The 12,707-nt window shown below is 49.1% G+C and overlaps 1 protein-coding gene across 1 annotated transcript in view; it reads right to left on the minus strand.

Moving 5' to 3' along the window:
- Positions 1-113: 113 nt before the first annotated feature.
- Positions 114-12,707, minus strand: part of SRP68 (signal recognition particle 68) — a 35,988-nt gene continuing 23,394 nt past the window's right edge. Inside the window, exons 10-16 of the mRNA XM_060645331.3 lie at positions 11,103-11,167; positions 5,663-5,819; positions 4,938-5,032; positions 3,495-3,624; positions 1,853-1,928; positions 1,381-1,433; positions 114-897 (exon numbers count right to left, since the gene is read on the minus strand). Coding sequence (XP_060501314.3) covers positions 670-897; positions 1,381-1,433; positions 1,853-1,928; positions 3,495-3,624; positions 4,938-5,032; positions 5,663-5,819; positions 11,103-11,167 — 804 coding nt within the window. The 3' untranslated portion in view covers positions 114-669. The remainder of the gene's footprint in view (positions 898-1,380; positions 1,434-1,852; positions 1,929-3,494; positions 3,625-4,937; positions 5,033-5,662; positions 5,820-11,102; positions 11,168-12,707) is intronic.

Here is a 12,707-nt window from a genome sequence, read left to right on the forward strand (position 1 = left end):
GGCACCTTCTCGAACACTGCCCTATCTGGCCTCGGACATGGCCGAGTTGCCACAAGTCGGGGTACGCTTGACAGGACGGGATGGGTGAGGACACGTAAAAAATGGGCACAGGCTCCAGCATCTTTGCCTTTTAATATAAGATTTGTTTTCATCATTTCTGAGTGTAACACATTTCTTCTAAAAATAGAGCTCTTTGCTTGTTCTGAAACTTAACTTCCACTAGGAGGTGACAGGGAATAAGGCTGACCGTAATTCTGGGGTGACGCTGCCAGTGTTTCCTGGTCACAGACCCCTCACGGACTCTGGATGCTCACAGCGAGGAGGAGTCCATTTCAAATCCATGGTACTGAAGAGACATGACAGAAAGTTCCAAGCTCCCATCCATGCCTGGCGTGGACCCACCCGAACGCGGCAACGGCCCTTCCTCCAGGAGGTGCGGACAGAGGGATCCCGCACACGTCCACCGGAAGACAGCAGGGTCCCCTTCTAGCACACCGGTTAAGAACGTAAGTGCACAAACACACGAGACATAGGGACGCAGCGCTGAGGATGTTACACTCCGGCCCTGGGCCGAGGCAGACCTGGATTTAATATCATGGAACTTGCTGGGGTTTTCTCACGATACAGATGGAGAGTGAGATTCTCCCCCTGCCCCCAAGAAGAGCCGAGTTAGCTCCTGAATCCAAAGATGCCCTTGATGTATCCAGTGAGGCCACTCTTGGTCTTCTGCTCCAACTTGTCCTCGAGGGGTGGGAAAGCCACATGGTTGAGGGCCAGGTCAAAGAACAAAGGCTTGCAAGGGATGGGTTGGAATCCTGGCGGGAAGTGCACGAGGTTGGCTTGCTTGGTCACAAGGGAAGGGTCCAAGCAGAAAGTCTCAAACCGTTCGACCAGAGGCTGGAAGGCAAATCGGAGGGAGGAACCCGGGCGTTAACCACGGGCCACCAGGGCAGCGTCATTCACTACGTGCGGAGCATCCAGTTCAGAGCCTACAGGGGCCCCCTCACTCGATCCCCACAAATCTCCTATGAGGGTGCCGTCATGTTCCCATTTCATAGCGGAGAGTCACTGAAGCCTAGAGAGGGTGAGCGAGGGGTGGGCCAGGACCGGGGCACAGGCCTACCGGACGTCCCAGGCAGAGCTCCCAGCCAGTGGAGCTGCTCTGCACAGTACACGTTCCTACACCACACTACACGCTCCTTATCTGGGCCCACCTAGCTGGCGTAACCTCACCCAAGCAGCTCTGAGGTCTCTGAGTAAAAGAAGGGAGACAAGTATGGTGTTTACTTAGAAGTTAAGGGTCCTCTGCTCTGTAACCGAGCACACATTCCTAGTGAGTTATGAACCCTACTCTTCATTCCTCAAAAGCCCCAGACGTACCTTGTTATCCTTTACTTGGGAGGAAGTCTCCGTTTGGTGGGAGTCACTTGCATCTGAAAGTTGCAAAGGGACTCCGTAAGAAGAGACACTTAACACACCACAGTCACAGATGACACCTGTCACACGTGTGGGTTCTAAATCCCAAGAGCCAACATGTGGGGAAGTTAGCCCTCTCCTTCCTGGGCCAAACTCTGCTAAGCACTGCAGACAAGCACATGATAAACCCAGAAGTAACGTCAGCCCGGTGGAGCTCCCACGGCCGTACGAAAATTACTAGGGAGAAGAGACGGCCTAACACTTTCTCTAAATTCTTCTACCCAGTTTGATGCCTTCATGTGGCAGATGTAACAGCAGAGAAAAAGAAAGATCCTACAGATTAACCAAAACAGTAGTGTACGGGGTGGCAGAGAGGAGGGATGGCAGCGAAGGAAATTTGGGAACACAGTCAGCAAAGCACAGGCAAGTGGCTCACCCAGGATCGCTGCCGCCTGCAGAGAACACTTCTCTGACCTCACTTGTGTGATGAGCTCTTGAACGTCAGGCAGGTCCTGTTAACGAGTCAGAAAACAGGTTCTCACGAGCCAGGGCCAGGTCGGAGACGGGCACCAAACTAACCTGACTGCGCTAAGTGATCCCACTGGTATTTTCGTAGGCTTGAGACTTTATAAATGGTTTGCCCTATTAGAAAACAAAACACTAGCTTGGGGTGCATGCCTGGCTCAGTCCGTGGAACGGGCAACTCAGTCTCAGGGTCGTGAGTTCAAGCCCCACTTAAAAAACGAAACAAAAACTAGCTTGTTTCAAACAGGAAAAGCTATGCCGTGGCTTAAGTAACATTGCCCGGAGAGAGTTGTGATGATAACAATAAATAAGCAGATCAGACGCTAAATGTACGATGGGCCAGGCTGTGCTGAGCAGTTCACATAACTGCTAATTCCATCTTTGCAATAATCCTGACATAACCTGCACTCCCCTTTACGGAGGAGGAGACTGAAGCATAGGGGGGCCACAGAGCGGGCTGCAGTCTCACGCCCGGCGAAATTCGGAATGATCTGAATCCTCCCGCCTCCATTCCCAGACTTAGGTCAGACGGGCATCTGTAAATGCCTCTTCCTCCTGGGATAACTGTCCGCAGAGTCTGCTTCCACATCCCAAGGACATCCCATGGTTACACTGCCACCGTGCTGGTCACACGCCACCCCCCCCCCCACCCTACTCCTTCCTCTCTCTCCACCTTCACCAGAGAGGACCTGCTCCTTCCTGCTCGCCAGTCTGTGACTGCGACAAAACCACAAGCTCTCTGAAGGCAGAAGCCAGGTGTGCACGTTACCCTGGAACCCAGCACTGTTCTGAGGGAAGGGGCGGGCGCTTGGGGAGCAGTGGGTCCCGCCATGGGTAGTCCCGGCTTGCCTTTCCAAGTAGGCTCCACCGGTAAAATGTGCCTGGATTCCTTGGCCCGGCCAATGCTCTGATCTCCACTTCATCCCAGCAGTCCACAGCTTAAGGAGCTAGCTGTCATTCAACAAGCAGTAATACGAACCAAACCACCAGGTACTTTCCACAGGCAGGCAAGCTTCGAGGAGGTACACCCAGATTGCCCGGGGGACTCGCTAAAATGCAGATTTAAACCAAGCAGGCTTGGAGCGGGGCCTGAAAGTCTGCATTTCTAGTAAGTTCCCAAATGCTGCTGCTGGCACAGGCACACTTTGTGTGGAAAGGCTTCGTCGGTGGTTCTCAACTTGGCTGTGTATCACGATCACTGAGGGGCTTTAAAAAATCCCGGTGCCCACCCTAAACACCACACTGATTAGAACCAGCATCTCTTGGGGTGGGACTCAGCCACCTTTTAACAATCTTCCCAGGTGACTGCAACATGTAGCCGAGTCTGAGAACTGTACTTCAGCTTTACCAGGGAATGGCTTTCCTTGTTAGCACGTGAGTCCATGTGAGGCCTGGAACGCTGCCAGGAGTCACAGCCTGTGGCTCCCGGGCCCTCGGGGGCACACTACATCCCACGGCAGACCAGGCAGGACCAACCTGAGGAGGGGCCTCAGCCCCCACGGAGCCTCACAGCACAACTTCTCTGGGCCTGGAAACAAGGACCAACGACTCACCTTTAGGCTGTTCTTGAAGGCTCCGGCGTCAGAATTTACTTCATTTGCGTATTTCAGGACTCTGTCATACAGGACAAGGGCTTCGCTCCACTTCTTCACCAACACATAGGACTGAGCGATGAAAAAACACCTGAGGGGAACGGGAAAGAGCCAGAGTATTCTAGAGCAACAGTCACCTGAGATGAAGGCTTTCCTTCAAGTTAAGGCTAAATTTTACGTTTGGAAACAGGTTTGTTTTTTAAATTTTTTAAATCTTTATTTACTTTTGAGACAGAGAGAGAGAGAGAGAGAGAGACAGAGACAGAGTACGAGTGGCGGAGAAACAGAGACAGAGGGAGACACAGAATCTGAAGCAGCTCCAGGCTCCGAGCTGTGAGCACAGAGCCCGACGTGGGGCTCGACTCACAAACCTTGAGATCGTGACTTGAACTGAAGTCGGTTGCGTAACCGACTAAGCCATCCGGGCACCCCTGCAAACAGGTTTCTTAACCTCAGGATCACTGCACACAAGATCCCGACTCCGCATCACTGCGTGGTGACCCCGACATCCTCCATCCGGGCTTGCCAGGCTAACCTAGCCTCTTCCCTGCCACCGCCGGTGACACTGCAGGTCCCACTCTGTGAAAGACCCGCTGCCTTTCATCGACTGTCTGACTCTGCCGCTCCCAAAGGCATGTGGCAGAAGCGGGGCCAGGCACGAAGGAGGAAGGCTGCCCGGCTCAAGTATGAAATCCACCCGCCACGCACACGTCCGGGCCAGCTCGTGCATCCCTGCTCATCTTTTTCAAAACCAAACCCGAGAATCCTCTTCCGAATGGAAACTACTCCACTGGGGTCAACAGGGCCTGGGGCTGCTGGTCCCTAACAGAAGGGTCCACGTGGACCAGGAGGAGGGGTGACAAGTGCGACGACGAGGCACGCTAGAGAGTTAGCGCTAGGGCATGAGAGCCAGAAGGCGGGGGCACAATTTCACAACCGACGCTATTCTGCCATCCTGTCCATGCCCCTCTGGCTCCACACTGCCCACCTCCAAGTTATAAATAACATGATTCACTTAAAAAAAACAAAACAAAATAAAACAAAACAGAGGCTTAGCTTTCTCCCAATCCAATTCAGGTTCCGCTCTGGTTCTGTTAACTAAACCTTTCCTACACTTGTCCCTTTTCCACCGGGAGGAAGGAGGGGAGAGGAGGGAGAAGACCTTTCGCAGGGGCTCCCCCATCCCCCTCACCCCATCCAAAGAGAAAACGAGGTACACTGGAAACTCCCAGCCACCACCTTCAGCAAAGACGTCCCCTGAGCACGCTGGGCTAACTGTTCTGACCGCGGACCAGGTAGGCATACAGCCAACAACCCAATCTTCTCGAGTCTGGTCCACGCTCCCAAGGCTTCCAGAAACAGCACGCGGCACAGGGGAGCCCCATCCATCTCATGGGACCTTACCTGTAAGCCTTAAACACCAGCGTCCTCAAGCCTATCTCCTTCTGGAAGGCTCTGTCCTCCTCTAAGCCAGGAAGCTGGAGCAATTCCACCAGATTCTGCACAAGAGAGGCAACAAGAGAACTCATGAAGAGCAGGCCTCTGACTGGGTTTTTGACGGGAAACCCTGTAAAAAACACACGTGGGCAAGGAGAGCCCGGGCCAGGAATGACGGGAAGGTCTGTGAGGGGAAGCTTGGCAGCAGCCACGCCTGGTGTCACCGCCGCCCCCTCTCTGCTACCGAAAGCCCTCTTGTCCTTTACGCCCCTGCTCACATCTCCCCTCCTTCTGAGGCCTCCCGGACCAAGTCAGCTAGAGGAGGCCTCTTGCCTCCTTCATTTCAGAGCAGCCCTCTGTTTGGCATCTCCCACAGAGGCCTGGTTTGTGTGCACGTGTCTCTTGATCTTACTCACAGGCCAACTCCCGGGGGCCAAGCCGGCATGGCCTCAGGGGGTCCCACGGCCTGTGGGGGAGGATCTCGCACAGATAACACCTAAGGGGTCACTGGCCTCCACACATCAGCACGTGGTGTGTCGAGGCCCAGACTGCTGAGCTGGTAGAACGAGACCCTTTTTCCCAAGACACTAACAGCTGCTGCCTGTCACACCCCCTTCACTGTGCAAAGCCGAGTCGTTCTGTGTCCAACATGCAAAGGACGGGCCCTGGCTTCCCTAGTGCTCGTGGGTCACCTGCAGGATGATGTCATAGAGGCGGATCAGATCCTGGGGCCGCGGGGAGCGCTTGCTGTCGTCTTCCGGCTGCTGCTGCAGCAGTGCCTTCTGAAGACCTTTAGCCATGTTCTCGTTCCGCTTGATGGCCGTTGACAGCTTGATGTAAGTCAGGTAGCTGGAATGTACCACACGTCAGCTCAGGTTATGCTCAGAGAAGCTGGCGTTCTGAGAAGAGCACTGGACCACAAGTTGGGACTGACCTAGGGGAAGGGCGTGGGGGCGAGGGCGTGTCACACAGTAGGGCCATTTGGCCTGGGCCTCAAGCTCAAGGGGCCCACAATTCTGGCTGCTATTCAGTGGCAAATCTGCGGCGAGCCAGTATGAGACCTTACGATGAAATCTGATTTTAGCTTGAATTATATCCCCTGTTTCTTTCTTAAAGAGCCACAAAGCTACTAACTTCAGGAGTCACTGTTAGTCCTTGAGATGATCCATGGACGGCAAGCTCGTCCCTCGAGCAAGGATTAACGACGTGCTGGCCCACACTATGAGGACACTGAGCTTGCACGACAGCTGCTCCTACTCATCCGATGACCTTCTCTTCTCAGAAAATACTAAGGGACAACTTCTCTGGATGGTTATGTGTACTGAACACACGTGCACACTGGAGACTATGCCTGCTTATTGTAACTGGACCGCCTGGAAAATCTCTTTTAATACTTGGGAATATAAATGTGGTAACAATCGAAGACTGTTTAAAATGTATTTAGAGGGGGAAAGTATTTGGGCCTCTAGATCTCTGTCTTACTCTGGCAGAAGACTGGAGGCATCCCTGGGAGAGGACACAGCCTGGGGACAGGCACACAGGCATAGCTGAGGTCAGGATTCCACAAAGAACGCTGGGGATTACGAGACTGTCAAGTCCTAAGTGCTGCCCCCTAGCCTTCCCCTACTCGGCTTGTAGGATAAGAGCTGCTGGTACATTCTGGGGATCTGACCCACCCAAGAAAACACCCTCCGAGATTTTGGAGTCAGGGTCCCGGATGAAAAGGCAGAACCAGAACGTCTGTAGCGAAGCCCAAGCTGATGAGCCCCACGCACAAGTGGAGTTCCCACCAGACAAGGTACATTTTTTAACAGATGTCGAACACCACATAAAGAAAACATCTAACAAGGCAGAAGAGGCCAAAACCAAGGGGAAAAACAGCAACTTGGAAGAATCAGACTTGGCAGGAAGAAGAGGGAGGGAAAACTTTCTGGTCATAAGCTTAGAAAGAGACACTAAGCTTATGGGACACCTGGGTGGCTCAGTTGGTTAAGCATCCAACTTGATTTCGGCTCAGGTCATGATCTCATGGTTTGTGGGATCAAGCCCCCATTGGGCTCTGTGCTGACAGCACAGAGGCTGCTTGGGATTCTCTCTCTCTCTGCCCCTCTCCCACTCGTACTCTCTCTCTCTAAATAAATAAACATTAAAAAAAGAGAAAGAGACACTATTTAAAAAAATCAATATTCAAACAATACACACAAACTCTTAGAAATTAAAATGGTATGAGAAATGAGGAAGCTTGTAAGGAAGCCAGCTGGGAGGGACCAAAGGAAGAGCGCGGGCCATCGTGGGAAGGGGTAGGAAATACCTAAATCCAACACACTCGTGTCATTTAGAGACGTAGAGGTAAATACCAAGAGACTTTGTTTAAAGAATGATAAGGGGCAATCCCTATCAAAATAACATGAGCATTCTTCACAGAGCTAGAACAATCAATCCGAAAATTCTAATGGAACCAAAAAAGACCCTGAACAGCCAAAGCAATCTTGAAAAAGAAAACCAAAGCTGGAGGCATCACAATCTTGGACTTTAAGACATATTACAAAGCTGTAATCATCAAGACAGTATGGTACTGGCACAAAAACACTCAGAACAATGGAACAGAACAGAAAACTCAGAAATGGACCTGCAAACATATGGCCAAGAAATCTATGAAAAAGCAGGAAAGAATATCCAATGGAATACAGACAGTCTCTTCAGCAAATGGTGCTGGGAAAACTGGACAGCGACATGCAGAAGAATGAACCTGGACCACTTTCTTACACCACACACAAAAATAAATTCAAAATGGATAAAAGACCTAAACCAAGACAGGAAGCCATCAAAATCCTAGAGGAGAAAGCAGGCAAAAACCTCTCTGACCTCAGCTGCAGCAACTTCTTACTCAACATGCTCCAGAGGCAAGGGAAACAAAAGCAAAAATGAACTATTGAGTTCTCCATCAAAATAAAAAGCTTCTGCACAGCGAAGGAAACAATCAGCAAAACTAAAAGGCAAGCAGCGGAATGGGAGAAGATATCTACAAATGACACATCAGATAAAGGGTTAGTATCCGAGATCTATAAAGAACTTATCAAACTTAACACCCAAAAACCAAATAATCCAGTGAAGAAACGGGCAAAAGACATGAATAGACGCTTCTCCAAAGAAGACATCCAGATGGCCGACACATGAAAAAATGCTCCACATCACACATCATCTGGGAAATACAAATCAAAACCACAATGGAGGGGCGCCTGGGTGGCTCAGTCGGTTAAGCGTCCGACTCCAGCTCAGGTCACGATCTCGCGGTCCGTGAGTTCGAGCCCCACGTCGGGCTCTGTGCTGACCGCTCAGAGCCTGGACCCTGTTTCGGATTCTGTGTCTCCCTCTCTCTCTGACCCTCCCCCATTCATGCTCTGTCTCTGTCTCAAAAATAAATAAACGTTAAAACAAAACAACAAAAAAAACCCCCACAATGGATACCACCTCACTCACACCTGTCAGAATGGCTAGCATTAACAACTCAGGCAACAACAGATGTTGGCAAGGATGCGAAGAAGATCTCTCTTGCACTACTGGTGGGAATGCAAACTGGGGCAGCCACTCTGGAAAACAATATGGAGGTTCTCCAAAAAATTAAAAACAGAACTACCCTATGACCCAGCAATTGCTGTACTATGTATTTATCCACAGGATACAGGTGTGATGATGTTTCGAAAGGGCGCATGCACCCCAATGTTTCTAGCAGTGCTATTGACAATAGCCAAAGTATGGAAAGAGCCCAAATGTCCATCGATGGATGACCGGATAAAGAAGACGGGGCATACATGTAAAATGGAGTATTACTCGGCAATCAAAAAGAATGAAATCTTGCCATTTGGAACTACATGGATGGAACTTGAGGGTATTATGTTAAATGAAGTTAGAAAAAGAGAAATATCATACGACTTCACTCATATGAGGACTTTAAGATACAAAACAGATGAACATAAGGGAAGGAAAGCAAAAATATAAAAACAAGGAGGGGAACAAAACATAAAAGACTCTTAAATATAGAGAACAGGGCTGCTGGAGGGGTTGTGGGAGGGGGGATGGGCTAAATGGGGCATTAAGGAATTCATTCCTGAAATCACTGTTGCGTTATATGCTAACTAACTTGGATGTAAATAAAAAAAAAAAAAAAAAAAAAAAAAAAAAAAAAAAAAAAGAACAAGTGGCTGCTTCTGAGAAATGGGAAAGATCACGAGATGGATGTTCCTAAGGCTTTTGAAAAAAATGAGATTCTCAAAACAAAGTATTATTCAGAGTGGTAAAGGAATTTAGATACATCTTTGCAAAGTTTTATGAAAATACAACAGCTAATTGATTCCTGCTGTCAATTTACCCCAAAGCTGGCTTCTAGAGCCTAATTTAAATCCAGAGTCCTGGTACCAGCTAGTTAAAAAAAAAAATTTTTTTTTAAATGTTTGTTTATTTTTGAGAGAGAGAGACAGAGTGCGAGTGGGGAAGGGCAGAGAGAGAGAGAGAGAGAGAGAGAGAGAGAGAGAGAGAGAATCCGAAGCAGGCTCCAGGTTTTGAGCTGTGAGCACAGAGCCTGACACGGGCTCAAACCCACGATCCGCAAGATCATGACCTGAGCCGAAGCTGGACACTTGATTGACTTACTCACATAGGCACCCCATCCACGGTCCCGGTACCAGCTAGATGTGCAAATGGGAGAAGGGATTCAAAGGCATGGAGGCATCACAATTTGAAGGTTTTCTGAGTCCTGCTGAAGCTCAGGGTCTTTTCAAGGATAGGAAGTTGGATCAACTCCTGACTCCCGACTCTCTGTGGCTGTTAACTACAAACACGCTCCCTAACCTCCTGGGCCTTGGCTTTCTCACAGAACCACTGCGATACAAGACATCAAAGAGACGTTCTTGTTCGATACCCCTCCGAGTCATCTGGCACTCAATTGGACATTCACATAATATCGAATTCTCTAATGTAGACAGAGGGTGTTTGCACAGTTTTGTTTTCAAAAAAAAAGGGAGGGGTTAGGCGAATGGCTGAAATAGAGCCAAGTTCACTAAAAAAGTTACGAGCAACAACTAAGTAATTAAGATTTCAAGGTCACATGGGGTAGAGAATCTGAGAAGTGCAGTGTTCCCAGGTCACTTTACTTCTCCCCATGAAGTTCCAAAAAGGTCACTCTTCCTTCCATCCTTCTTCTGTGAAAGAAAATGAGCCATACCTTAAAAAAAAAATTAACCTGACAAAGTGATTTAAAGACGTATTATGAAAGAGCAAAGGGACAGGAAGAGTCCAGCTACGTCTGAGGAAAAACCTGGCGGGGGACCTGCTCCACCAGACACCAAGGCTTACTACAAAGTCACAGGAAATCAAGTACTGGTGCGAGTACAGAAAATCAATCAGCAGAGCCGAAGAGGGTCCAAAAAAGAGCACGTGAGGAGAAAACGGGATGCAGGCCTGACCGAGTGGCACTGTAGGTCATTGGGGGAAGGACGGCATAGTCAATGAATTGTAATGGAACAGCCTATCATCCTAATGGAAAAAAGGTGAAGCAGATCCTTATGCTGCACTCAAAATAAACTCAATATAGAATTAAACTTAAGTTGAAATTGAACTTAAATGTAAAAGGGATGATGGAAAACATTCAGAACACGGAGGAGAGTAACTTTAGGAGTCTGGCACGAGGAGGAGAGTGGTTACCTGTAGAAGAGAGGGAGGAATAACCAGGCTGGGGCCACAGGGAGCTTTGGAGTTACCAGCTGTATTCTCGTTCTTAACATACGACACTTAAAATTACACGGGTCACAGAATAACATACAAATGCAGTATATATACTCTTTTCCTTTTTCTTTTTTTTCTAAGCAGGCTTCACACTCAGCGCAGAGCCCAATGCGAGGCTTGAACTCACAATCCTGAGATCAAGACCTGGGCTGAGATCAAGGGTTGGACACTTAATCAACTGAACCACCCAGGCGTCCCGGTATATACACTCTTATGATAAAACGTGCATACGTTTGTTAGTGTTATTTACTATACAATATTAAAATACACATAAACGTTATATATACTCTTTCATTCCAATGATATATTTTACTACATTGTGAAAAAGTAAAAAAAAATGACAGCCCTTACCTGTGCAGGTACTGAAGATTAGATACCTTCCCCGACTCCCCCTCGAGGGTGTAATCTCTCTGTTTCTGCGGAAAGCAATAAAGGTAAAGGTAAAACAGCCGACCCTGTCCTTGGCTCTGACCCCTCATTCCGTGGTGTGGTCCCCAAAGTGCCCTGGAGCACAGGCACAAGCTCCAGTAAATTAGGGATCTTTAAATATCAAAGATCTCCCGGGCATATTCTAGAACAGCAGGGCCGCTCGGTCGTCACCAGCACCTGAAAACTGGACTTACGTAAGAGAATTCAGAGTTATGGCCAGTCATGCTTCCTGTCCACCGCTCGCGGTGTCCAGACCCAAAGCATGAGCAACAGACAGTCCACAGCCCGCGGCTCCATTTTAGGGTCTGCACCTCGGATGAGCGTTCTGAGATCCAAACTCTGGCCTGTCAGCTCAGCCTTTTGTGGTTGGCTGAACAACGGCTCCTACAGATGTGAACATCCTAACTCCAGGACTTGCGAAGGTGTTACCTCACATGGTAGGAGCTGTGAAGAAGTTAAGGATGTCTTAGTCAGCCTGGATTATCCAGGTGGGCCCAGTGTAATTACAGGCTCCTTCTGAGAGGGAGCCAGGAGGGCCGGTGACAGAGACGAGGTATTGGGACTGAAGCAGAGGTCAGAGAGGAGTGAAGGGGCCAAGCTGCTGGCTTTGAGCATGGAGGAAGGGGCCACAACGCAAGAAACGTAGGTGGTCTCTAGAAGTTGAAAAACGCCTTCTCTGGAATGCTGAGAATGGATTCCTCCCCTAGAACTTCCAAAGGGATGCAGCCCTACGAACCAGTCTTACACTAAAGGCCATCTGAAGGCGGGAGAGAATTAGATGTGTGTTTTTCAAAACCACTAAGCTTGTGGTAATGTTACAGCAGCCACAGGAAACTAAGACGCCTTGGTATCACCGTATTCACCACACGCTGCGAGGGGTCCCTGCAACTGCTGTGGGTTCAAGGTGAATGATGGAGGGCGGGGCTCTGTATATACGTATCAAGTGGATGAAGAGAAGTATAAAATACAAAGGTGGCTTAATGATAAAGGAAACAGGTCCACAGCCTAACAAATATTTATTAACGTTTTTTACTCAAAGCACCACGGCAGACGCTAAAATATAAAGTTGCTTTTAATACGCTTATAATCTCGAAAAAACGTATTTAACAAAGTAAACATAAAACAATACATAAGATGTTAAAAGGTAATTCTGGGCAAAATACCCAACAAAAATTACGGCCGCAAGTGCTAGATATTTAGAACACGGGGAGACCTTTATAGGCCAGGACGGTGCAGGCAGGCTTCCCAGAAATGGAGAGCTCTGAGCTGGACACTGAACACCAGGGCGGGGTTTGGACAGGTGAAGAGGAAGAGGAGGGACAAGCCAGGTGTGAGCAGGGAAAGGAGAAAAGGGTAGGAATGCACGGAGGCGGGAAAGGCCTACTAACAAGATGGTGAATACAGCAGCTTGAGGCACAGGACCCAGAGGGGAGCAGCAAAGTACAATCTGGAAATGGGAAGGCCCAGAATCCAGCTCACGGAGTTGGAACTGCACTTGCTAGACCAGTGAGCTCTCAAGCAGGGTGC

The sequence above is a fragment of the Panthera onca genome, chromosome E1, assembly GCF_046562875.1.
Source record: "Panthera onca isolate mPanOnc1 chromosome E1, mPanOnc1 haplotype 2, whole genome shotgun sequence".
Classification (NCBI taxonomy): Eukaryota; Metazoa; Chordata; class Mammalia; order Carnivora; family Felidae; genus Panthera; species Panthera onca.